This window comes from Scophthalmus maximus, chromosome 5 (assembly GCF_022379125.1).
Source record: "Scophthalmus maximus strain ysfricsl-2021 chromosome 5, ASM2237912v1, whole genome shotgun sequence".
NCBI lineage: Eukaryota > Metazoa > Chordata > Actinopteri > Pleuronectiformes > Scophthalmidae > Scophthalmus > Scophthalmus maximus.
The window spans coordinates 12,259,019-12,286,451 of NC_061519.1; the positions used below are offsets into that span (position 1 = coordinate 12,259,019).

Sequence of the window (27,433 nt, forward strand, 5' to 3'; positions counted from 1 at the left end):
CAGGCCTCATGCCAGGGACCAGTGGGGGCCTCTAAAACACCTTTCTGCGACTTTTGCTAATACCATCTACAAGACCAAAACAAAGTAGGACGTCTAAAGTGTCTCAGGTGAAAATACCAACAAGACCAAGAGCCAACCTCCATGCTAATAGATTTGTGAGGCTGTAGCAACATGTTCACTGTGGTATTGGGAGTTAAATGCTAACAAGCAAACAACGTTCAACAGGTAATATTTGCCATGTACACCAATTTGGTCATAGACTGTCATTTAAAAATGGACATAGTCACCAGGTTTGAAAGGGAAGCCATTGTGGAAGTGCCCAGAGCATGTCTTATATTTAATCACCAGCAGAGGGCGACTCTACTGGTTGCAAAAAGAAGCCTGTTTCTATTGAAGTCTAAGAGAAAATGATTCTACTTCTCCCTTGATTCATATCAGTATACACTTTTGCACTGAGGAGTCTTTGATCTCAATCACTAGTTTCAAGTCTTCTTCAATACAGCAGGATGTTCATTTTGTAAATGATGGTCCTTTTTAGAGTCAAATAGACGATTAAGCACAGTGTGCATTGGTGTGTGGATACCATGTGATTGACAGCTGGTACCGTCCAATGGGCGCAGGTCGCAGATGTTTCTGGACGTGCAGTGGACGAACTCACAGTAAGACCCGACCCCCTGCTCCTCCAAATATGGTTACTTCTGTTTTTTTAAAAATCAAGCTGGTCATAAGTACACAAACCAAGCCGCTTGATTTTAGTTCACCATCTTAGTATCCTAACATTTGCTTATAAGTGATAAACATAAAGTGCAGCTGAGGCCGATAGGTGAGGATTGGTCACAAAGCAAAAATATCAAACTTTGACCTGATCGGACAAAAAGTCAGGGGAACACCAAAAGTTATTAAAAATCATCTGGACGCTATCACGAGAGTCTGTATCAATCGTCATGACTAGTCTTTCCACTAGTTGTAAAAGCATCACTTGCTTAGTATGCAGGCAGCACTGAAAAGTCAGGATTAGTAGTACAGTCTGTCATGGCCTGAAATACTGGCAGCAGATCCCACATCTTCTGCCACATTTTCTCAAAAATGCACATTATGGAGGTACGTCCATCATCCTCCCACATTGTCACAGGAGTCATGGGAAACTGCAGTTTCCCCCGTGCATGTGAAAAGCATTTCAGTGTGACTTCTTCTCAGGCCACCGTTTCTAAATTCTTACTTAATTAATCTTTAGGGGACATTTCCTGATTTTTTTCTTCTTCTCAGCTCCACATTTACACACGCGCTGCAGTAGCCGGCATCGACGAGGCAGCATGGTTCAGTCGCAGTGTCTCTATCCTCTAATGGCTCCTGGGCACTGAAGCAATTAGGGCCTAAGTACCATGCTCAAGAACACCTCAACAGCTGCTGTTGAGACATTCGCTCACTGTTTCCTCCCACCTCTCAACAGCTGGTTGAGGGGAAACTGGAACAGCGACGCCCTGGTCACAAACCTCTGTTTGTCTAACCCAATGTGGTCTGCAGCTCTGAGATTAGTTCATCCCCGTTCGGTTGATGTTGCACCCGAGTGTCGGGCCAGAATCACAAACTGTTCACACAGATCTCTGTTGCACATGCTTGGACACCAGAAATCACACACTGCAACTGGCTTGTCCATTCGACACTCTAATTGCTGCGCAGTGTTTTTAGATTGGTGTTGCTGAAAGATGTATTAAGATAATCGTGCACAATATGTAAATATAACGGGACCAAAATTAAAGAAAATTGTTTGTTTATACTCCATCTACATTCTAATTGACTTAATTTCAGAGGGATCTGTTTTTACAGAAGCAAGTGGGATATTGTTGTTGTTTTCACTTATTTTCCCCAGACAGTCTAGAAAAAAATCCTGTTTTCATAGATTAGAGAAGAAGAAAAACATGTCACTTGCCTCTTGGGGCAGGCAGGTGGGGGGGGAAAAAATCATCTATTCACAGAATAAATAAAAATAATCAATTTATAACATCCCTTGCTTTTGAGAGCATGGTCGGTAGATATTTATTAAACTACTCAATAGTATATATTTCTTTATTTCAGACCCAAGGGGATCCATATCACAATAAGAACACAGAATATAAAACATAAAAAACTAAATACCAAAAAATAAATACTAAGCCTTCCACAGTGTTCAGTGTCTAACATACAGACATGTTCGCCAGTGGCTCCACAGTCTGGAAGAAAATCTGACAAACGGGGTTAGCCAAAACAGCAATTAAGTCGTTTTCTGACTCAGATACCCTACACATAAATCTATACATCAAGTTACATAAAACATCAGAGCAGTTAGGTACGCCGACATTGACAAACATATGGTTTGCACTGGAGCTTCTTGGAGCTCTCAGCAGCAGCCTCATGTTGTCATCGTATACGCTCTCAAGAGGGAGATCTTCACAGAGCACATGTCAAACTTAGGACACAGCATGTTCGCTTGAGCATACAGCTTCCGACGCTGCCTACATATATCCTTGTCATCAGACCGGTCATTTGCAATAATATGGCCCAAATATGTAATCTCACTGCACACCCCCGGTGTAGCACAGAGTGAACTGCAAAATGTAAATTATACAAGTGGGCATGGCACTTGTTCTCTCAATAATCTAATCACATTTTGATGTTAATGCCTGGGTAAATTAGTGTTTTGATGCAAGACTTTAAATTGACATTGAGTATTTTTGTAATTTTTAGTACAGGAGTACTGTGCAGGCTGCTGTCCAAATCTGGAGGCTGCTGCCCTCTACGGGTCAATCTATGGCAACAACAATACAACATGTTAAGCATATTAATAACACTTGCACATAACTACACAAAACATATACCTATATATATGTAGAGAGAGAACAGAGACAAGCCTCACACAATATGCTGAAGAACAGACTTCATGTGAACTGATGTTTGATGCAAGATGCTATTTTGGGTATATTTTAAATGACCCAGTGACTACAGAGTCGAAATCCCAGCTTTCATCTTTAAAGAGATTATTCACTATGAACAATTGGTATTATTCCTATTTTTGCCTTGAGGGAGAATGTAAATTAGTAAAAAGCAGAGTGATACATGTTACGACAGGCCTGGGGGTAACCTGAGCGCAACATAAAAGTTACTCGCTTTTTTCGACCCAACTTTCAGAGACGACCATGGAGACAGAACTTGAAGACATTTATTTGCAAAATAGTATTTTGTCTTCAGGGTGAGCACAGCCAAAACAAACCAAAAGTCTTTTTAATGGTAATAAATTACCTAGCAGACAAAAGTAGCACAAAAGAAAATACAGAATTCTTACCTGCCTCCCTTACCTTAAAACAGGAGAAAACAATTCACAAAACAAAATGGCTACTCACCACTACGATACCTGGACTGCTCGACTCAAAAGGTTATCCAAACAATATCTTACAAACAATGATTCAGTCACTCTGTAACACGAAGTCTTACAAAACACAGCACAGCATGGTCTGTCTGGAAATCAGGAAGAGCAGAAAGGGCACCAACATCAGCAGGCCTCCTTTTTAAATCCAGCCTGATTAGTTTCTGGCCAATCACCATCCTCCAACTACCACCTGAAAAACAGACACAACAGGAGCAGCACCCCCCACTGGCAGGGAGGCCAAACAACACAAACACACAGATACACATAATAATAATAATAATAATAATAATAATAAGAAGAAGAAGAAGAAGAAGAAGAAGAAGAAGAAGAAGAAGAAGAAGAAATACACACAAGACCCAGGGTCATAACATATATTTCATGCTTATTCATTTATAATATGTAATATTTGTCAGAGCCTCACGTATTTTGCAGTCTTTCCCAGAGTGTGACAGACAAGTAACAGGCTTCCTGTCCTAAGACTGACAAACAGACTGTTCAGAAAGATGCCATATACAATAAATCAAGACTTGTTTTGAATCCGTTTGACGTTCAAGTGTTTATATACTGTAGATTAAAAGGTTCATTTTTTTAAAACTTAATAATGTTGTCCACTAGGGGGAGGAAGTGCATTCTCTGTCCCTGCCCAACTTCCATCTAGAGGCTGGTGCATGGGAGGTTTCCTGGGAGACACAGCATCAACTCATTACTGGTGACGTCGTTATGTGAATTGTCAAGTTTGATTTAAAATATGAGAACATAATAAACAACATCCGAGTGAACATCTGTCTGAGGTTCCTCGTTGTTATTGTGTATGATATGTCACTCGAGTGGTTTGTTCTCAACAACAGATCCAGATGGTGAAGCCAACAAGCAAGCATCTTGATGGATGTCCAAAATGTTAAATTTAATGCAATCGCATAGGGTCATATATTAATGAGATGAAAATGACTGAACTAAAATCAGTCTGCTAGAAATATTACAGGATGATTGAATTGCGATTATTCTTTTAAACTGCCATATCCAGCAACATGCAACTGACTGATCTGTGTGTGTGTGTGTGTGTATGTGTGTGTGTGTGCGTGCGTGCGTGCGTGCGTGTGTGTGTGCGTGAGTGCGCACGTGTGTGTGTGTGTTTGTGTGTGTCCGTGTGTCTGCAGAACAATGAAGATAGGCATCTGCGGATTCTGTTCCAGAGGATTCTTCACTTCTTCTTCTTCCGGAGACTCGAGGGCTCATGGGGGTCCGAGCTTCGGGATGAACTCCTCACACTCTGCACACAGCTACAGTAACAGATGTTCACCTCCAGGGTTTCCTTAAGGTCATTCTGGAGGACCCTGATTTGTTTTCTTTTCTCTGGGGTTCAGAGAGCGACCCGCAGCTCCGCCAGCTTCTCTCCTCCCCTCTGCTCCTCCGACTTGTCTCTATACTTGAGGCTCCTCTGTTTCTTGGTTTTTGAGCCTCTTTTTAAACTCCTCCATCTGTCTGCAGAAACGCGGCTTTGTTGACGTGACGCTCTTTGTTCACTCTGCTGTCAATTTCTTCAGTGCTGTTGTTGTCGATGTCAGTGCCTGGGTTGTTCAGAGTTGCGTGTCTGTGAAAGGTTTGACTAGTTCCGAGTGTTTGCCGAGATCCTGCAGTGTTCCCATCAGAGCCTGCAGCTTACTGAGCTTTATCCACCTCCCTCTCTGTCACTTGCAACGCTCCAGTTTGTGAACCGTAATTCCCAGAACCTCCAAACTAATGGAAAAATATTTTTGAATAAGTGTTTTCAGCGTTGGCAGGCGTGTTACTGGAAGACCCGGATCGGCAGGCCCAGGGGTCAGCGAGTGTCACCGCTCACTGTGGCCCATCCAAGAGGCCCGGCTCAGCGTGTGAATGACGCAATGCCTCGGATCACAGAAACACCATTATGAGTACACACTGACATCACTCGGCCCTCCACGTCCCACAACACCCCGCCGCCCCTCCTTCTGCAGCACAGTCATTGTGTTTATCGGTTAGCCCATTGTCTGTGGGTGGGGGGGGGTCTTGGAGGACAATGTCGCCAATCTCTGTCCAAACCATGATCCAACGCTGCTATTGTGTCCTTTTCCCGCTTAAGCACACGACACGGTGTTCCTGTGTGATGAGTAGGAGCAGGAACAGGGGGGGGGGGGGGGGTTCCACTGTTCTGCCTGGCACTGGGGGTTGAGAATGTGAGGAGGGCACAGATTATTGATCTGTCTCCGTGGTGATGAAGGCTTGATGTGGACGAGCTACAAACACAGAAAACCACATGACAGTGTCACTTCTCCACTGGCAGTGACTTTGACGCTGTGGGAGTTCCCCGCTTGTGTGCTGTTGGGTCCCCGTTGCTCTTCTCCTTCCTTCGGCTCGACGCCAGGACATTTCTATATTCTGTACATCTACAGTAAGAAGAGTTTGATCCCTGAAATTAAAAAACCTTTTTTTTCTGACCCGGAATATTTTTTCAGAGGCGGATGTAATTTCCTCTTCAAGAATGGAACAAAAAAACCAAATCAGCTGTGGGATCTTATACAAGCTAACCATTGTAAATGAGTTTTTGACTAAAATCGTCTGAAGGGACGCAGACGGATGGACGACAACGCGCCACTCAGTTAACATGATGTGAGTAATTGTTTTCACAGATGAGGCACAGGATGTTTCTGCCTGAAACCGTAAGCATACTTGTAAAAGTAATTATCTTTTTTTAAATGATTCTGCTGAGTATGCGCATTCTGTCATAACATTCTGACCAGTAACCTGCACAATCTCACAAGGTCACTCTGGTCTTGAGCTGGCCGACCTGCCATGACTGAGATGCAGACATTCTACCACAGCCTGCGTCGCCCTCCGAGCCTCTACCTGGAGCCCACCTTGATGCAGAGACGCGTGCTGGAAGAGCAGGTGGAGCTGTGGTGGTTCCGAGAGCCACGCCACTCCCTGCTGTGCTACTGTGCCTCGGTGGCCCTCATCATGGCGCTGGGGCTTGGCGGCGTGGGCCTCCTCTCCACTACCACCAGCCTGTCCGGGGAGTGGCGACTCGGGGTGGGCACCATCCTCTGCCTCCTATCCCTCGCAGTGTTGCTCAAGCAGCTCCTCAGCTCTGCCGTCCAGGACATGAACTGCGTGCGCAGCCGGCGGCGGATCGAGCAGCTGAAGAGCGGCGGGAGGGCTGACCCGGCGCTGATGCTTGCCGTGGGGGTGGCAGTGATGCTCTGTGGGACAGTGCTGCTCTGTGTGGCCACAATCGGCGACCAAAGTCACGACAGCAGGGACATGTTGGCGTCTGGCCTGGTGCTGATGGCCGCTGGGGCCGTCATGGCACTAGCTGTGGTGGCCTACAGTGTGCTGGTCTACCTCAAGAGGCAAAGGGAGCAGAGGAGGAGGAGGAGGATGAGAATGAGCCGAGCGAGGAGGCTGGGGGGTCGAGCCGGCCTGGTGTTCAGTGTCTCGGGAGGACAGATGAGCCAAACCTGGAGAGAGACGTCCTCCAGCAGGACCAGTCTGATCTGACTTGGCTAAGTGGGCAGAAACACTCAAGGGAGGGGCGTCGGTTAGCTCAGGGAGTAGCACCGGCACCCCGCCGGAGGCTGGAGGCTGGAGTCCCCCTGTAGCGGCCATGGGTTCGACTCCGACCCTGGCCATTTGCTGAATATCCTCCCCACTCTCTCCCCCTTTCTTTCCTGTAATTACTATGAATAAAAGTATAAAAATGCCCCAACAAATATCTTAAACAAAACAAAAGGAAACACTCATGGGATTAAAAGAGTCTGTGAAAGGAAGATTACATGAAATCGTTCAAGCAGAAATGAGAAGAAAGTCAAGGCAACAAAAGAGAGGAATGTGCAGAATTGTCAGCACCCAAGACATCACAGCTCCCTTCATCCAGTCTTTGAGTTTCCATCATCATGAAACTGACGACTACTGAAGATCATCTTCAACAAAACGACCTGCTCGTCATTTGTACCAGAGCAACAGACTGTTGACAACAATTGCTCAGTAAATCGTTTCTCCCATTTTATTGTGCGAATGCAAAATTGTTTTGTGTTCATGTCAAATCTTTCTGTGAGTTGTGTACCACATACTCAAAGAACCAGCGCCGGCAAAGTATATTTTAAAATGAGAGGTGGTGGAATTTCAATCAGAATAAATTTATTCAGGAATTGTCTATTCGAAGGAATTTATTTCAGATGATAAAAATATTTTTGTTTCCATCTTACATAAATACACTGAAGTTTCTTCTCTTTCTAATTGTAACCTCCAGACACATTCAGATCAAAACAAAGAGGACGGCGTGTCAAGCTGTTTAAGCCATTTGTCCTTGACTCAAAATGTCAACCAACTGCATAACTTCGGTGTAAAAACTTAACTTATACACAAGTGATTGACAGATGATGTAAAATCAGCAGCAGAGCGAGAACAGCAGCTTCAAACCTATTTTCAATTTACAGATGGATGCACACAATATATTATTTCAAATTATCATAGATTCTAGTTTTTTTTTTAGACAGACGAAATTTTGACTTACAAAGAGCTTTCATGTGGAAAAGGTTAACACAACGAAGGACAAGTTACAGAACAGTATGTGTATATGGGCAGAAATGACATCAGAAAATCCTGTGTGCAGATAATCTCTGCTCAGATGAACTCAATGACAAGCAGTAACATGTTTCAAGGCAGCTATGACATGGTAGATTGGAACAAGAAAAAGTGAAATTAAAATTTTGTTACACACATTGTTCCTTTCAAATTTTCCTTTTCTCCTTATGGTTCCTTGTGGCCTCAAAACAATTATTAAAATGAAACAATTTGAGAGGTTTTAAGGGGAACTCACAAGTGCATTTTAAATTGTCACAGGCCAAAAAAAAGGTTGGATTGCCATTTTACAATCAAGAAATCTCTAAAGGGTCAGCTGTTTTTCATATGTGTGGCAATGTCATGTTAAAAGTTAATCAGTAAGCAGTTCAGGACAATAATCAGACTCCCTCTGTCTAATCACCCTATCGTGAACTGGAGATCGTCGTCGCTGTCTTCGATCCCCTCCTCCTTCTCCTCCTCCTCCTCCTCCTCCTCTCTCTCCCTCCGTGCCCTGTCCTTCTCGCTGGTCTGGATGTAGTTGTCCTCAATGAAGCCGTCGTCGTCCTCATCCAGCCCGCTCACTGTCCCCCCGACCACCGCCATTCTGCCGGACACACTGTGCGGGTAGGACACTTCGTCGTGGCCGTACTGGCTGACCCCGTCGGCCTCGTGCAGCAGCGAGTGTCGGTAGCTGGCCAGGAAGCGATGGAAGAGGCGAAGCTTCACCGCCGTCACGATGAGCAGCGAGACGGTGAGCACTGTGCCCAGGGCTGCGGCCAGATAGGACCACTCCAATGACTTTGTGCCCTCGTCCGGACCGGCTGCCTCTGGATAAACAGAAGAAGAAAAAGAAATGATTTCATCTCACGTGTAATGTTCCTCAGACACACCTGATTCTGACAGTAAGGTGTTGGTAAAATACCCGGCAGAGATACCTACTTCCAATTCCAGTGCTGTTACTGCTGGTGGAGTCGTCTTCCATCAGAAGACGTCTCTGAGAGCCCCCGTGTTGCCCATCAGATATAAGAGCGGGATGTGCTGCGCTGATCAAAGCTCCGCAAAGACAGAACAACACGAAGGTGATGCAGCTCCACTGACCCATCTCTCCGTCTTGTGGCAAAACCTAGAGAAATCATATGATCGACTTATAATGTTTACTGAGGATCGTGAAACGTACAGAATTCCCTCTCTGTGTTCCTGTGCTGCATATGTGGAGAAAAACACAAAAAGTTGGGAAAATTGCACAAGAAAAGATCATAATTACAGAATAATCCCACTCGATTTGAGGAAAATTTGCAGCTTCAACAGAACTTTAGGACGGGGATTATCTTAGTGGAACCACATTATAGGAAGAGATGCATTCCCCATCAGTGAGGACACGAGGACCATTTACAGTAACGAATGACTCGTGTGGGTTTATTAGTGTTCTCTTATGGCATGGCTGGTGAGACAGCCTGTGATATAAGCTAAGACATATTTCAGATTCACCTTCCAGATTCTCCTGATTTACATGAACATGGAAAGTTAGTGTAGGGTAAGTTATTACGTTGACTCAGGGACATTGTTGTCAGGCACAGCGTTGCTCTGTTCACAAAATCTCAATCTGTTGTGTTGTTTTAGTCCTTAACCTTGTTCTTGATGCTGTTTAGCATTTGAAAAGTGACATTTGACATTCCTTTGCAGGGTATTTAATAAACAATGTGATTTAAACTGACTGACTGTTTTAGCCAACTATAGATCATATAATAGGGTAGAAACTGCACTAGTGAAAGTTACCAACAATCTTCCCGTGGCCTCAGACAATGGACAAGTCTGCTAGGGTATAGTCAAACTTCAGAAACGACATCAATGCCTGGAGGACCAAGAATCTTTTACTTTCTAAATTCAGATTTAAAAAAATTCAGCCATAATCTGATCATATATTTACTTTGGATGGCAACCCCTTTGCCTCAAGTTTATTGTTTATTGAAACCTTTGAGTCAGGAACATGTCCTTGTCAAAAAATAATTCCTAGACTCACACCTTAAACACGTCTCTAGGACACCGGAGCAATATAAAGAAAATCAGAAACAGCCTCTCTCAACAGGATGCTGGAAAACAAGCCAAGGCATTTTTCAACCTCCAGACTGGACTGCTGTATAAAAACTTATGATCGTGATGTCCCTACAAGTTGATCCAAAATGCCCAAGCAACAATTCTGACAGGAACAGGCCACCAGGCTCCTCTCCTGTGGAACCAGCTCCCAGTGAATGTCCTAGTGGCAGACACCCTCTCTACATTTACTTTCCTCTTTGATAAAGTAAAAAGTTCGAGCTGCTCAGGTGAGTCACTTACAGTAGTCGTGATGTGAGTGGGAAGTCACATGATGCCCGTACAGCAGCACCTCTCACACTCTCTCTCTCTCTCTCTTGCTCTCTCTCTCGTCCCATGCTTTTAATGACCTGACCACATGACACGCCATTTTTTTTGTCAATTTAATTTAATAGAAAAAAATAAAATATCCCTACTGCAATGACATATTTTCTTCTTTGCTTTTTTGAGGAAAATTATGTTTTCTCACTATCATAAATATAATATATGAAATTAAACATAATTAAGTGCATATTGATTAATAACATCTGGAGGCAGGTGATGATATTTTAGATTCCACATAGCAAGTGTCAGAGGTATAAAGAAAACCTTTTTTTTCAAGTTATGGAGCCTCGATCCATGAGCTAACATAAACACAAACACCTCTCTTGTGCTTCTGGAAAGTACACACTAACAAACATTGACAAGAACAAACATACTAGTAAAGCTTGCGCGACGCCTACTTCACACAAGACCTGTGTCACATGATGCCAGGTAGTTGACGTGCCAGGATTCGAGCAATGTTCAAGATGTTCAACATGGACACGCGTGTGTCGTGTTGATCATCCTTAATCCAGATGGAAAATACATGAATAGTGATCTATACTGTATGTCCTGGCTGTATTACTTTAATTCTAGACATCTTTAGACAAGTAATGTAAGAAAATGCTAACATGGTGATGAAGGTATAGCTGTGTACCTGAAGTCATATGACATCGCAGAGCAACTCACAGTAAGTCATCAAACTCGCACATCAACAAGAAGAAGAAAACTTCTAGGACAGTTTACCTGTAGACTGACAGAGCAGGTGTTTCTCTCCTAGTCCCGACTGGTGTCTCGGCTCCTTCTTCAGCTCCCACTGGAATAAATAAAAAGACTCGCTGGGCAAAGGTTGCAGGACGTGCCATAAAGTCACCCTTCTTGCACTCTGCCCTCAAGACAAAGACGTTAATGAGTAACTTGAATAGGTTTGTCATTTTCTTCCTTTGTTACTTACTGAAGGTTGAAAATAACCACGTGTTTTGTTTTGTTTTCATTCAGAATTAAAGAGATGTCAATAATCGGAGTCAGAAGTAGACGTTATCACAAATTCAGTGCCTGAAAGCAAACAGGGCCCACCGCTAAACGGATGAGATGTTGCATCTGTGCAATGACACCAGATAGTGGCGGCGTAATCACATGAGACTTAAAGTGAGGACGCTCCGTGCCGCATGTGCTTACAGGGCATGTGTGTCCATTTAGAGTTTGTTTTCGGATGTGACAGAATATCAGTGTTGTCAAAAAAAAAAATTCATAGTTTCTTCACATCCCTCTCTCATAAAAACAATTTATTTTTTAGCACCAACCATTAAATCATCTGTCCCATATGATTAATGCATGTGCACATCCAACCATGAGGGCCTTGGAAGTGATGCGCCTTCGTAGGAGCTTGAAGGGGGTAGATGTTGCTCAACGTTACTCCTCAATCATTTTTCTTCATCTATGTTTTAAATCTGTAATTTTGTTATCCCAATTATCCTTTCTGTGCATCTACTATCTGTTCTAGAGCATGTCTGTCTGTCCCGGAGGAGGGTTGTGGCATTACCATATTTGTTTTTCATGTAGATATTGTGAAAGACTTTTCTGTAAATTCATGTTCTCTTTCATTTAATCTGTAGTCTCCTACTCAGGAAATGTCTGTGCACAAATCCTCGTCATGTGTCACCTCTTTTATTAAACAATAGTTCAATATTTATCACTAGCATAGCTGTTCAGGCACATCTGTTCCAGTCCCATCAGCAGTAACCATAGCAACTGAGGCAGTTCTGACCGTACTACAGATGTAGTAGCAGAGACAAGATAGGCAGTGCCTCCTTTGGAGGACGTCATAAAAGAACAGCCAGTGTTCGCACGTCTTCTGGGACAGAAGGAAATGAGATATATGATATGATATACCAGGAGTAAAGCTTCATTACTGGTTAGTTTGTTATCTGATTTACTTCTCTCCTTGAAGCATTGAGCATCAATAAAATGATTAACGTTGAGACATCTTGGTCTCCTCCGGTAGCTAATGAAATTACAACTGCCGATATTATATATGTGCAAACAGTGTGGGCGTCAAAACCCAGCTCCACTTTTAATGCGCCTCACAGTGTCTGTAATAAGAGTCGTGAACTTGCTTCTCCATCATGACATCTGGCCAGTATAATCAATCACTGAAATGGCAGCATCACTGCATAATAATCAGGTTTTTAATCTTTTTGATTTGAAATTTACTGATGCTCTTTCAACAACTGTGGATAAATCACTGCGAACATTTATTTAAAAAAACACCCTAAAATATAAAGAGAATAAACTGAACCCTTGATTTAGTTTTCTCTGTTTCTTTGAAATGTATGCAGCAGGTTATTACTGTGCACACCTTTGTCCTGACATCTACAAACAGGAACTTAAATACATCAATATATATGCAGGAGCAGAAAAGGAGAAGAATCCAAGAATTTGACGGAAGCGTCCGAACAGGGTTTTGTAGTATTTTATAAGGTAGCTGGTACACACATTTTGACAACATTTTGTTAAACAAGGCCCTTTCTGTTTTCCTTGTTTTGAATACAATTTTTTTTAAAGCACATGTTACATTCTGACTTACAAAAAACAAGGGCATTTTAAAGTTTAAGGACAGAATTGACGATCAAGTAGAAACAGAGCATAGTGTGTTAATGAAGCTCACTTACACATTTCTTCCTATTACAATGGAAAATAATCTGAACCCCTCAGTCAAAAGCTAAGTGTTGCATGTCATGTTACTGGAGGTTATACAATATCATTCATTTACTAGGTGTTTTGACTTGAACTATCACTCCAAATGTATTATAGATTTTTAATTTGTAAACTTCTTTCTTACTTACTGTGCAAATGACAGATTCACTGATTGATTCGTGGACTCTTTGAGTTAAAAGACACCAGGTGAGAAAGCTTTGCATCTGTCTTGATTAATTTCCACCTTAATATCATTTGCATATTGGCATTTCAGTATAGCGTTATAGTGTACACCAGAACTGTCCATTGTGCTATTAAGCAGTGTAGATGTTGGTTTGTGACATTTGGCTCTTGAGAACCCGGATTTTCTTTTCAACACTCAGATCAATCAGATCTGTTCCACAACGTCACACAGAATTATCATCTCAACTGTTCTTTTGTACTATAGTTAAGCAACGGTAACACCACAAAGGGAAACAGATCAACCCGGGTGCTGGGTGATGTAAGGACTACCCCCTAGGCTAGTTGGTGAGCTGCAATAGCTTGTCGGTCACAGTATTCCCCGGATCTCTCTGTTTTCTCTATAGTTCTACGTACTTCTGTCTCACACACACACACACAATTGTGTTTGAAATAAAAATAAAGCTCTCCGAGACAACAACTGTGCTGGTCAGGCCGCAAACCTGTTAGCTTATTAACACACCTCAGGCTCAACCAACCAGGGAAATCATTTCACACAGTTTATTTTTTAAAAAGCTGCATTTGCACCATTGAGGCCGGTCTCATAACTCCGCAAACCATCTTGTCTAACAGTTTTTTACTCTGACACAGGACGTTAAACAAAACCTCAAAACCTCAAAAGCTACAATAGTCTCGTCTTTGTTGGACTCTGACTCTCTGTCACCTCAAAGGTCAGAACTGTCACTGGTCGCTGTTGCTCGATGGCACGAATTTGTAGTAATTCAGTTGGATTGAATTAGAGGTTTCATTCAATCTCGTGTAGGAGCAAAGTGACACCATTATAACTTCCCACTTCTCACTCCAGGGCGGCACCGCGCGCCATACTTCTCACCTGTCAGTCGAGCTAATAGCATTATGTGCGAGCCAATCGCGTTGCGCATCTCTGCCAAAAATTGGTCCAACGATTCGACTAACCAGATGCCGCCCTTTCTACAAAGAAATTTGAAAACGGATCACGTTTTTTGCAGCCCCTTCCAAGTTTTCCAATCGTTTAGGAGTAGCAAGGAATGCCCCCACGGTCTGGGACGTCGCTTGCAGACTTTTGGATTTGAAAACGTTTTTGGTAATTGAAATTTTGATATAATTATATTAATTAGAAAATGTGCGGTTTGCCTACAGTGTTACTTACCTACAGGCTATTTATGAAAGTTTCCTGAGTACCTAATCAGATATGAACGTTACCAACTGCCGTTACCAAGGAATGTTACGTACGAATGTTCCGTACGAATGTTACGTACGAATGTTACGTACGAATATTACGTACAAACGTTCTACTCAAGCATGTTAGTAACTTAAGTAAGTCAAAAAGCAGTTCCACATTCATAAGCAGCTACAGTTAGAAGGTTCTTGGTTCGAGGGCCGGTTCGGCAGTTCTTTGCAAGTTATTTCCAGGTACTCCATCTTCATCCCCAGTCCAAAGACATGCAGATCGGGGTTAATTGGAGACTCTGACTGAATGGTTGTTTGTCCGCCGTATGTTGCCACCTCTCTACCCAGCCCCCCGAGACCTTTAAAGGGATAGGTCACTGATTTTGAAGTGGGGTTTTATGAGCTACTTATGCATAGTTAATATGTTACCTTAAAATACATCCTTTAGAGTACAATTAAACTGATTTCTTGTTTTTAGGTAACGTTTAAAAATGTGCCAAACAAGACGTTTTTCGTTGGTCCCCTCTGTAACAGTGGGACTCCAACTTTCGCTACTTCCACTTCTCTTCCGAACTCCGTTAAATGACATCGCTGATCACCATCTCCATAAGGTAACATATTAACTATGCATAGGTAACTCATACAACCCCACTTCAAAAACAATGAACTATCCCTTTAAAGGATAAGCTGTAGGGATAATAGTCAGATGCACTATTACTCTATTGATACTTTTAGTCCAAAGCTGTCACAGCCCCCTCCTTCACCCTCATCCTCCTTACATGCTAAATGTTTGGGTTGCTGTTGATTCTACCCACAATTCCCTCTGTCCTTGAGCAAAATGTAGTAGATGTAACTACAGTGTGTTGTTTTTTGGTGTTGTTGTTTTTTTTGTTTTTTTGCATCTTCCCTAAATGCACACGGAGCTGTGCATCCTGAATGTAGGCTGGACCACAAACCTCCATCATTTGTTGCTCTTTTATATGCTTTAATCTTTGAATAATTATCAATAAAGTCTTTGGCTTTGAAGAAGCCAATTATAGTCATTCTCCTCCAAGAAGTGAGCAGTAATTAGTCAAGTCATATGATTTCAGAGCCTTCGTCGTGTGTGACTGCGTGGTCCACAGCACTCAAGAGTGGTTCCTTTTTTAAAGAATTAAATAACATTTACTCCACTCAACCACCACCACTCCCTTGCACACCACATTGTGTCAGTTTCTGTTCCTGCCAGTGTCAAAGTTGTCCACTGCCTCCAGATTCACTGGCTCTCTTGGCCTCTGGACTGTTGGACCATCTTTAGACTACAAGTCTCTCACTGGCCTACGAGGGACTTTCCACCTTCACACTGGTGACTGTGGCCGTGAAACATCTCTGAAACAGGCGCTCGGGGTCTGGCGGCTGGTTATCACAGCCCAGCTTCCTGCTGAAGTGTTTTCGGAATCCCTGCAGACCAGAGGCGCGGGCTGCGCTCGCATGCCTGGATCCCTCACTGGCATCTCCTTGTGAAAAGCATAGAGACAATGGCACAAATTTAAGATCACTCCCTGTCTGTCCGGTGCACACACTAAACAAAGAAGAAAAAAGTGTCATCTAAAGAGTGAAAATGGTACAAGTTGCACAGATTTCTATGTACTCTTTCAGAATTTAAGTAATTTCTGTTATCATAGTGAAACTCACACTAACCTGGCACTCTGAGGGCTAGGCCGTTGTCAAGACGACCGGGTTTAGAGGCGATGAAGAGGTAGCAGAGGACACATACGGTGATGAGGAAGGCAAGGAGGACCACCGCTGCAATGGACAGACCAACCAGAGCCCCAATACTGAGGAGAGAAGAGGAAGAGCAGAAGAGATGAGAGACAGAGTAGAGGAAGGGGGAGGCATGTGATGACATATAGGGATGGAAGAAAAACACCCCTACTGAAAGAAAAAAAAAAATCTAATCTGGAATGACACATACACAGAAAATGAAGTAAATTAAAATGTGTAGGTGTAGTAGCTGTCTGTGATCCAGCTCATGGCTGAGAATGAGTGAGGGCATCAATGATAAACTCGGCGGACTCCAGCAGCAGAAGTAATTGGCTTTCTAAATGATTTTGTGTCTGAATGCCAGGGGGACGCCTATGAGTCAGGGTGTGAAGCAGGTGCTGCTTCATTTCTGAATAGAAGAAAAAAAGACCCCCCAAAGATAAAAAATAAATACAAATTGAATGCTGCCATCTCAAAAAAAACACTTCAGTTACACTGTGATGGCCAATGGGTTGATCATATATATATATATATATATATATATACACAACGTCTTCAAATCAAATAAGTCAAACTCGATGAACAAGTGAAGATTTTTTTTTATTTTTAAGAGAAATAATGTCAACCAACGAACTTTTATTTCCCCCACATGGAGAGTGCTCTTACCTCAGCCACCACATGTACCCGTACTCATACGGGAAGAAGCTGTTGGGATCATCGCAGCAGTACTTGACGTCGTTGAACCCGCAGCAGTAGACCGCGGCGGCGGCGCTCCCCGGCTTGGGGCAGGAGAAGCCGTCCACGAGCGCACCGTCGGGGTTGTAGTAGCTGCTGCATCCGGCGCTCATGGTGCAGGACCGGCTGCAACACAAGAGCCACTCACGAGCTGCGGGAGGAGGTGGAGAGGGAGACGACCATGGTGCTCCTCGGTGAGACGTGCGCTCTCCTCTGCGCCGCGCGGATGGACGCGCAGAGAGACGGAGGAGGAAAACTTTGAGAGTCTGCAGAAAGAACCCCTCCTCCAATCTCGGCGTCCTCCCACAGTCCAGAGACATGCGGATCGGGGGGGTCAGGTTAAGTGAATGTGAAAGTGCATGGTTGTGTCTCTATGTCTATAGTTGGTGACCATATATACACATATACACACACATATATATATATATATATATATATATATATATATATATATATATATATATATATATATATATATATATATATATATATACACATATATATATATATATATATATACATACACACACATATATATATATATATGTATATATTTATATATATATATATACATACACACATACACGACTACACAAATATACGTATCGACATAGAGACACACAACCATGCACTCTCACATTCACACCTATGGTCAAACTGAGGACCAGTTTTGGGCAGTAACTAATGACCCAGTAATATACTACTGTAATATAGTTACTTTTCCCAGTAACTAGTAGTGTAAGGGATTCCAATTTCCGAAATAGTAATTATATTACAGTTACTGATCCAAGTAACGCTGAATTACTTATTACTATATGATGACGTGTACGCGTGGGCAGGGCACGTCGGCTAAGGCCACGAGCCAAAAAGCTCAACGAAAAATAGAGGATGACAGAGATCTGGAGAAGTTCGTCGCTGGGTATAACATAGATAAGAGGTTTGAGAAGCTTCTGCTAATTACATACAATCATTTTTTCACTTCTGAACATTAGGATCTTGCTTAATATGCCACGGGAGAAATAACAGAACAGGAAGCTGGACACAATATCAGTTTTGGTGTTATGCAACAAAGGATACAAAGAAAAAAACAAATCTAAAGACATCAATTATATTTCTCGGTGGGCAAAAGGAAATAACATGTTCCCGTTCAGGGTGAATTTAAAACATGTGGCGGTCGTTTGCCATGGCTAACAAGGAGACAGGGAAGAAAAATGGACAAACATTTGTTTTATTGTGGAAGTAAACCCTATGCACCAGGCCTAAATCATGGGGACAGTTACCATCATTCAATGCTCATCTCAGCCTCATCTGATATTGAATGTTCTTTCATCAGTCCAACCAAGCAGCCCTATTATAAAAACGCTGATTATTGATAGGCCTATATGCCTTCCACGTCTGCTCTTTCTGTAAAACATGAATCAAAAGGTAAAGCTATGGAAACTGTATAATCCATTTTGAAAAAGCTTGAGTATTACTACTTTCAAATCCACTTATAGCCCGACACGCCGTTAGAGCGGAACAAGGCTGCGCGCTTTATTATTATATATTGGAACATTCATTCATTGAATCATTTGTTTTCAAGGCCAAATAGAAAAAGAAAAGAAAAAAGGCTCCTGTGTGAGGACTCTTCACATGAAAAATGGCATTTCCAGTCGTTATCTTGTCAAAAAAAAAAAAAAATGAGAGGACCATTCAAATTTGTCATTTAAATGATGTGCATTAATCCTGCTTTACACATCAGTAGGCAAACATTCGCAGAGAAATAGCATGACTTATGAGAAATGACGTGTGATCCTTGTGTGAAGGTCATTGTCACAGGACAAGGTATTGGAATAATGAAAAAATAATCCCACTTAATAACTCTCTGGAAACAGAAGATTGTGGGCTGTGGTTGGTTAAGCAACTGAAAGGTTTCACAAAGTGTTATGAGGGTGCAGTCAGGAGGGGGGGCGGGGGGGGGGGAGCCTTCAGATTTGCTGGATGTCTGAGCTGAAAGAGCAAATATTAGTTAAATGAACTAAAGTGTGTCTGCCACTATGGGGAAACAATGACTTCCTTAAAATAAATGTGGGAAAATCTGGATTTCTGGACGTCATTGACAAAAGATAGGCACGAGATCATTCAGCTCTCTCCTTGCCTGCCAACAGCACACGTCAATTTCAGACAGTTTTTCTACACTACGTAAATTAAGTCTGATGAGGACGATGATGGAACCTGCTGTTCCTCCACAGTCCAACGGGCAATAGCCACATTCACTATTCTTTTTCAGCTGACCTGTGGATGTGTAACATGTCGGCTCCATCATAATGAACGAGTGGCACATCAGGCCTGACTGCTCGCCCTAATCCCAGATTATCTCTGCCAGTCCAATCCAGAAACAAGGGGGGGGATTATTTGCCAGTGTCTGGGGGGGATAGCGGAGCAACGTGGCGGTCAGAACACACACCACCTACTTGTTCACCAACAATAAGTATCACCTTAAACAGCATGATTTGCTCAGTGTTTAGTTTTTTTACATAATGTTACAATAAATCCAAGAAATCATTTCTCATTTAACACCTCCGTAGGTATTTGAACTGGAAAAAGAATTTTGGCTTAAACTTGACAATGTGATGTTTTTGTTTTTTTGTCAAGATACATTAGAACAAGATCTTTGACAGACTCTCGCACAACATGGTACAGATACAGATCATTTTGACATGAAATTACATACACACATAAAAATACGAAGAAGAAAAAATTAGACATACCACTACGAAAAACTGTATAACTGGCGTCCACCTCTCTAAATAACTGTCCACCCTGAGCCGACGTTTTGACGTTATATTTTCCTTGCAGTCGACCGCGTTGACTCCTTGGGTCCAACGGTCTTTGTGGGAGGTTGTGGTTTGAGCCAATTCCTTGTGATCATTCTATGGGCAGACAGTGTAATGTATATATCTGATTGCACAGTGTAATGGCGACGGGAAAACGACACCGTGTGCACTTGTATTGTTTCCCTATATGTCTTGGCCACTTGGCTTTCTGCGGTGATTGCAGAAATTCGACGACTCAATTTACGGCATTTAAACGTACTGCGTCACCCACTGTGTAACCTTAAAAAGGAAGAGAATGGTGTTCACAAAAGAAAAACGAATCCCATTGTTGAATGCACAAAAGCAGACGGAGGACAGTGAAAAAAAAGAGAGCGAACCTCTGACAGGCATTCAGTCTGTGGAGAGAGCTCCAGGACTTGAGAGGCGTCATAAACACCATGCAATCTGTCTTCTTTCTACTACACGAGTAGGTAACACTCCTATCAAAGCTAACTGTACGCAAGGTAATGTTAACTTTGGTTAGGTCATTTTTATGGTTGATTTTGGACGGTAGACAGGCCGCTGGCATTGGGTTAGCCACGATGCAAACACTGCCGCTAGTTAACGTCATAGGAGCCAGAAAACATATCAGGAACTTCAGTGAAGATGCTTCTTTTGTCTCCAAAGTGGCGTTGAAAACTTCCTCAAGAGCTCTGAGGAAAAGTATTTGTGCCCCAACAGCATCTTGCTTCCGTTACGAAAGTGACCAAACATTCATACCACCTGGAACCGCGTTTAGTGGGCGAGAATGTGGGTCACAACACCGTTGTGGTCAGAATAGGTGCAGCGTAAAACATCTGCGTTGTAAGAGGTTTACTAATCGCACAGCATCAGCCAATGAATGGGGTCTATTTTTAAAAAATTTAAAATTTGACCCCTAACCCTGACATATACACATCTGTTAAACCAGGAAGCAGTTTTGAAGATATTGCTACAGGTTTCAAGTATATTGGGCTGATAATTGTATTGACGTAAAAGTTGATTAAATATGTATCCGTCACGAGGGACTAGATCAAAACAAGCAGCTGCCGCCTGGAGGTTTTGTGCTCCGAGCAAATCCATGTGTATGTTGCCAACCGAAGGTGTCAGAACAGAATCGTCTGCGTCGATGCGTCAGACTCTCTCTCATAAGGCTTTGAAACGTTACCAAGAACGAAATGCGCACGGCTGTCAAACGAGGTTTACACTTTTGAGATGCAACTCCCCTCCCCGAGGACGGCTCCAAACGAACACGAGAAAGTCAGTGTGAGACTTCCGTGGAATCGTAATTAGGGGGAACTTGACAACCTCCTTTTTTTCAAAACTACTAAAATTACTCAGATTTTCTTTCAAAACCCTTTGACAAGCTGTGACATGATGAGCATGAGAGGCCGCGTCATTTCCACTTCCTCATCCTGTAGCAGTCGCAAAGGCTGAGCGCAGCAGGTGAACTCACCTGTTTTCAACTGACTATTTTCTCACATACAGCTGAAGGACACAATTACTTCTATAATCCATACATCATTATCCACTCGACCATCTTTTGTGCCTGTTTGTGCCTTGCAGCGTTTTGGCTTGCAGTTAAGTCCCCTTGTCCCCTTGACCCCTGCTGTGAAAACTAAACTGCAGTGTGTCAGCTAAAGAAACTTCATTTCCTCCAGAGAGCAGCACTAGAAGTAGAACATGTTCAATATCCCTCCTCTGATCCGATCCATGACATGAATTTGCCTGTGGCATTTTAAGGTGATACTTGTGCAGGTTCCTCGAAACGGCATTACTGTAGCAATTATCATTTTGGACCGCAAATTGATTTGTCCCGTCCGCGTACGAGCGTGCGTCTTTAGCTGCAGGCAGTCGGGGATTACACAGCAGCCGCGCAACAGATGTGGCATCTGGGATTACAATTAGAGTAATATCATCCATCATGTGAAAGCTTGTTATGTTAACATAACAGGAGAGCTTCTGGGTCCCCCCCCCCCCCCCCCCCATGTGTTACACATTTTGGCATTGTTGTTAATGGAAATTAAAAGAGCTGCTGTGCAGCATTGTGCAGGACTCAGGTGGAATCAGGGTAATGGAGGTCCGGGGTCATAGTTCACACGCTTGTATTAGACTTGCAGCGGGAGATCTGGAACTTGGGTCATGGAATCAGCAGCTGTGTTAACGTCTCCTCACTTGAGATCGCATCCAACGAGACGCATATTGATTCCAGACATGAACTGGGCATATGAGACATGGTCTTGGTTTAATACAGAAAACGGCCACAGTGAGTTGGCTGAGCAAGCGCCACACACTGAAACTGAGGAAAACAATGCAAATATATCAAGTGGAATAGTTAGATGTTTATGTATCACAGATATAGGTTTGTGAGGGAGCCCAATGTATAGGAAATACCACTGACAAACAAGAAAGTTTGGATGAAGAAAAAAAGAAAATTAGGCCCTTTAGGTTTCTTTCAGTTCAGTGTCAAAAGTCTGTTTCCCATAGCAAAGACAACAAAAAGTCAATTTTCCCAGGATTCAGTTTGTTTGTCAATCCTACCACACACTGTGGAAGAGAGGGGTAGGTCCAAATAATCCATGCATTACTCTATGTATCCATGTGTCGTGGGTAGCTTGCCATCAAACAAAAGATCATCACCTAAGTCAAACAAAAACCTGACCTATAAAAAGGTCATGAAGAACAACTAACATTTCAAATGTCAATATTCTTCTTTGTTGTCCAACATTACACCACGATGCATGATGGAAAACAGCCTTTGGTCGACGATACTCAACAATTTGTATCATCTGTTAATCATATGGATTAAACCAAATTCCACATTAAGGGCTAAAATCAAGAGCGCTCAACAAACTTTAATGAAGCGCAAATTGATGGATTTTAATCTAAACTAACTGCAGACCTATCAGAAGGAAATCACACATGAGGTGGAGTGAGAGAAAGAGGAAGTGACATGCGTGACTCGGATATAAATCACTTCAGGAGCAGCTTGTGATTGGTTAGATAATTATTGAGCTTTTTAGCCTGGGTTACACTTCAGATTATCAATTGCTTTTCAACCTGGGTTACACAAACAAATACACACACTTGTGATGCAGAAGTTACATTGGAAAGTTTCATTCCAGCTTACAGCTACTGTGTGATGTTGTGCTGTTGATGTAGCCTCTTTGCACTGACTCACAATTCATTTCATGGCTGACCTGTAAAGCTCTTCGTGGTCTCGCCCAATGTCATACATCTGAAGTCATAGTTAGACGGAGACAGTTGAAAGCATGTAAGTTGTTTCTCATGTAAGACTGGAAACTGGAGGTGAGAGAGCAAATGCGGCCAAAGCCCTGAAACACAGTGAAAAAGAGCATTTTTTCAAAGAGCTTTTCCTGATTTTGCTCAATGTTATTAACTATTATTGACATTACCTGATCCAAATAAATGTCTACGGGTGTGATTTTATTGATGATGGCACTTTAATGGGTTTTGTTTTTAATTACTGCCTTGGTTGCTTGATTCTAATTGAACTTTGGATTCCATTGCTGCATATTGACTTCTCTTTCACTGGCGACGCTGCATTGGGTTTTACCACAGTAAAACGTACTGCAGTTGTTTTATGATCTGCATGTCCTGACTATTGCGCCGAACGGCCAATTTGGTCTTCCTCTGACGGAAACCGTGAGTCATAATTTCATCCATTACTTCGATTCAAGTGGTAAATGTGCCACTGTTATCAGCGTAAACTGCACCTGAACTGTAGCCTCGCAAATGTTTTTTTCCTGGAATATATGAAGACTTTATCAGAAAGGGAAAAATGTGTCCTTTTATGCCGTATCAGTGTGCCACAAAAAGGGATAAACTGCTGCACAAAAAAAGGCAATTAGTAGATAACCGGTATCCCCCTACCTGCAAGAGACTCACAAAAGCTGAAAAATATCTCACAAACGATTTGTTTGTTCTTCCTGTTTCCATCTGAGATCTCCCTGGGTTTTATATTTCAGCGGAATTTATCGTTATCTTGACTATGATTCTATCTTCTAATTTTATATGCAAAGAAATGCATAGTACAATTTGCCATGTTCAGTGAGGGACACATTACTGATGGATAGGAGACAAGCACCCGACTCGAGAATTATAAAACAATCTTTGGAGATGAGAAGTGAAAAAAAGGAAAGGCTGAGGGAAGAAAAATACAAGAAGAGAACTTCCTGACAGTGCCATTTACACCCAGCTGACACGGAGCGGCCCTCCAGCAGTGACAGACTCCTTCGTAGTATAGTGACACAAATTTTTTATTTTTTTTACAATAGATCTCACACGAGTCACTCTCGCCAAGTAATTGGGGTTCTCGAGCGCGAGTTCCAGTATTCATTGAGAACACAGCATGTTCATCTCCCCGCTTCCAGGATTGGCTGAACGGCACATTGCAAATGTCCATTTATCTCGACACGTGCAATCCAGCCTCGCGCTGGGAGATGATTTCCCTGGATAGGAAGGTAAACACAGGGGATTTACATCAAGTGTGTCTGGAGAAAAGAAGCTAATTAAAGGATGTAATGTGGGCTGGTGTCTGGAGTCCATCCAGCCAGTCATATTTACGACAAAGACATGTGCTGAATTATATTTCACAGTTAACTGCAATGTGCTAGTGTGATTATGTGAAACTCCAGGGACATGCTCAGGGTTTTTCTTTCTTTTTTCTGTGGAGCTGTTTTCCCGGGAAACCAGGTTAAAAACAAAAACAAAACCCCAAAAGTGAAGTTCTATGCTTATAGGACATACCCCTATTCCCTACTGAAATATGTAATTCATTTACCTGTTAAGTCCTTCATGTTGTCCCGCGCAGATGCAGATGCTGGAGTCGGGAGGAGGACACTGATTCAAAACTCAGTGAGCTGAAGTGAGTTTTCTGTGAACAAGTGGTTTGTGGTGACATTTGGCCATCAAAAAAAGGCCACCAAAGCGTGCAGGTGCCTAGAGATATGATCACATATAATTATATATAATTATTGTGTACTTTTGAAATGTTTGTTTTGCATCTGCCATTTCTTCAGACACAATTCCCCAGAATTTCACCCGACAGAAAAGTGCATGCAGGTCAGTATTGTTTCCATGCGCAAACACACGTTCATCTCCGTCTTCCCGAAAAAAATCCTGATGAAATGTTGGTGCCATATTCAAAATAATGGAACCAACTCGGGGAAAGGCAGGTGCCACTTATTGTTTTGAACACTCGTCGAGTCCCTTTGCCTGTTGAAATATCTGTAATTTTGCCTTCAGTTGTGTTTTTATACAATTTCCAATCGTGGTCTCGAGACCTCTGTGGTACATAACAAGAAGCTAGGACTGTAAAGGCCCTGTGTGTGTATGGTGCCGTTCTTTACCTCGCGACACTTTTCACATTTTTTTATTTATTTTTGTTGAGTCTGGAACAATCCACCGTCCAATTGTTCAGAGAGCTCTCTAATCCAGGCTGAGATCTGAGTCGTGCCGCGCGGCTTAATAGGATCTTCGTATTAACCATGATGACAATACCACCAGCTGTCGCAGAGCCCCCTGTTGGCCACCAGGAGGAATGAATGTGGGGGGGGGGGGCAGAGAGGGAGGTGACTGTCAGAGAGACAGAGATTGACAGTCTGACTGTAATGCTTTTAGTCCCATGGAATAACCAAGGAAGCAGGACAGAGGAGGAACACAGAAACTCCTGAAGTGCTTCATTTTCGGACGCCAACCTCTTTAATTCGACTTTTCACCCCCTCCATTAACCAAGTCGCAACTTTTTCATCCTTTTGTCCTTTTTTTCTCTCTTGGTTGTTACTTCTCTCACAAGCCCAACTTCTTCTTCTTCTTCTTCATCACTCTGCGTCCATCTGTCCCGCTTCACCTGCAGCATCCGCAGTCTGCTACTTCTTCCCGTGTGGTGGCGACTGTTGTCTCTGTGCTGGTCCTGCATGGCTGAATAGGCGGTAAAAGGGTTGGTCTTCTCTGTGGAGTGGGGGGGGGGGGGACTTGCGAAGTTGCAATCAGGACCAGGACAAGCACGAGGAGGAGGAGGTGGTGGAGGAGGATGGCGGTGGCTCTGGATGAAGTGTGGGGGCGGGTGAAGAATGTCTGCAAGCAGAACGGACTTCTCATCCTGTCTGTGCTGGCCGTGGTCATTGGCTGTCTGCTGGGCTTCTTCCTCAGGGGCAAGCAGCTCTCCGAGCAGGTCAGTTGGTCGAAATCCCATCCAACCACAACTCCCACCCCCCACACACATACAAACACACAATACCCACTTGTCCACCCGCCTGCCTCATGTGCCTCACACACGACTTCTATGCCCAAGTGGCGTAGAATTCTTCAGAATTGGGCACACGGAGAACACACCCATTGTGTTTTATAAACCAGCCCATCTAATTTTGGGTAAAATATATATATAGAAAAGAAATATCCATCACCACAATCACGGGCACATTTGGGTCGATGAAGTGAACAGCGGGGCGATGTAACGATCAGTCGATTGTGCTTCAGACAGATGGAAGGAGGAAAGGACGGTTTCGATACATGTCCATTTTCTCCAAAGTGACTCCTCTAAGGCTCTTTATCTGAACTGCTAACACTGAAACCTGAAAGAATAGCAAAAAAAAGAAGGAAAGAAAAACAGTGTCAACAAGCCTCCGGCGTCTGACTGTAACATCGTGCACATATTGGTGGCAAAATACACCATCAGGAACGAGGAAGTGGCTTTTTCAAAATGCAAAAAACAGTGTCTCATCATTCACACGCTCTGATTTCCTATATAAAATCAGTGTATCTATGGAAATGCCAGTGGGGAGATTAGTGGTCAATCACTTACAGGGTCAACCACATACCAATGGTGTTTGTGCTTATATAATTCACACGTGACTTGAATGGGAAGTGGAATTGAATAGATGAAGTTCAGGAAAGAGGCTGCTGATGAACGTAGGGAGAGCATTGTGGAACTGCAGGAGCTGTTGTGAAGCACTTGAATCACCACTTTGTATGAATTGTGCTATTTTAAAAAAATGTATCTTTCCTAGTACAGAAGGATTTTAAGTGTTAATGGCTGAAATGATTGAGTAGGAAAAGGGGGGTTGGGAAAGATTGTTGAATTGATTGTTCCGCATATTCAAATGCGGTTTACCTGCTAAGAGAGCGTATGTCAAACTGAATTTGACTAAAGCTGAAAAGCTTGTCATAATTAGGGTGCCTGAAATAGAATGGGGGGGGATGAATGGATTTGAAATTGGATGTGTATGTGTGCTTGTGCACGTATGATGTAAGAGCTGTGTGCTGTAGCGTTTGCCAGGGTGAGGGCTTAGACACGGGCAATCTCAGATATTTTGTTTCCTGGTAATTTGTGTTGCCAACAATAACGGTGGAGCATACTTGAAAAAGATAGAAGTGGAGAGAAAACTGGTTGCTAACAGCTGCTGATTTCCTGAATTTCCCTCAGGATAAATAAAGTATCTACTACTAGCTCTTGGCCCGGAGTCAACATGGTGAACAAAAGGCTAAATCACTTTATCCTCCCACATGGCAAGGATACCGCAGGTGATGTTCAGATGCAAAGTGCTTTGATAAGTGCTCGAAAAAATGGATGTTCGCTGCCTGCATTTTCTATTTGCCCTGTGTTCAGGGTCACGCTCGAGCCCGCACGGTCTGAATT

The 27,433-nt window shown here is 42.9% G+C and overlaps 3 protein-coding genes across 3 annotated transcripts in view; 2 read left to right on the top strand and 1 right to left on the bottom strand.

Moving 5' to 3' along the window:
* The first annotated feature begins 5,589 nt into the window (after positions 1–5,589).
* Positions 5,590–7,392, top strand: LOC118311209 (transmembrane protein 125). The gene is made up of 2 exons (XM_035634839.2): positions 5,590–6,031; positions 6,184–7,392. The coding sequence occupies exon 2, from the start codon at positions 6,215–6,217 to the stop codon at positions 6,917–6,919; it is 705 nt and encodes a 234-aa protein (XP_035490732.1). The 5' UTR covers positions 5,590–6,031; positions 6,184–6,214; the 3' UTR covers positions 6,920–7,392.
* A 5,442-nt stretch (positions 7,393–12,834) lies between these two features.
* LOC118311605 (protein shisa-like-2A) lies at positions 12,835–17,203 on the bottom strand. Its single transcript, XM_035635628.2, has 3 exons — positions 16,871–17,203; positions 16,142–16,278; positions 12,835–15,957 (listed from the first exon to the last, which is right to left on the bottom strand). Exons 1-3 carry the CDS (start codon positions 17,050–17,052, stop codon positions 15,779–15,781), a joined length of 498 nt encoding a protein of 165 aa, XP_035491521.2. The 5' UTR covers positions 17,053–17,203; the 3' UTR covers positions 12,835–15,778.
* An 8,233-nt stretch (positions 17,204–25,436) lies between these two features.
* slc1a7a (solute carrier family 1 member 7a) overlaps positions 25,437–27,433 on the top strand; it is a 28,452-nt gene continuing 26,455 nt past the window's right edge. Inside the window, exon 1 of the mRNA XM_035635658.2 lies at positions 25,437–25,969. Coding sequence (XP_035491551.1) covers positions 25,829–25,969 — 141 coding nt within the window. The 5' untranslated portion in view covers positions 25,437–25,828. The remainder of the gene's footprint in view (positions 25,970–27,433) is intronic.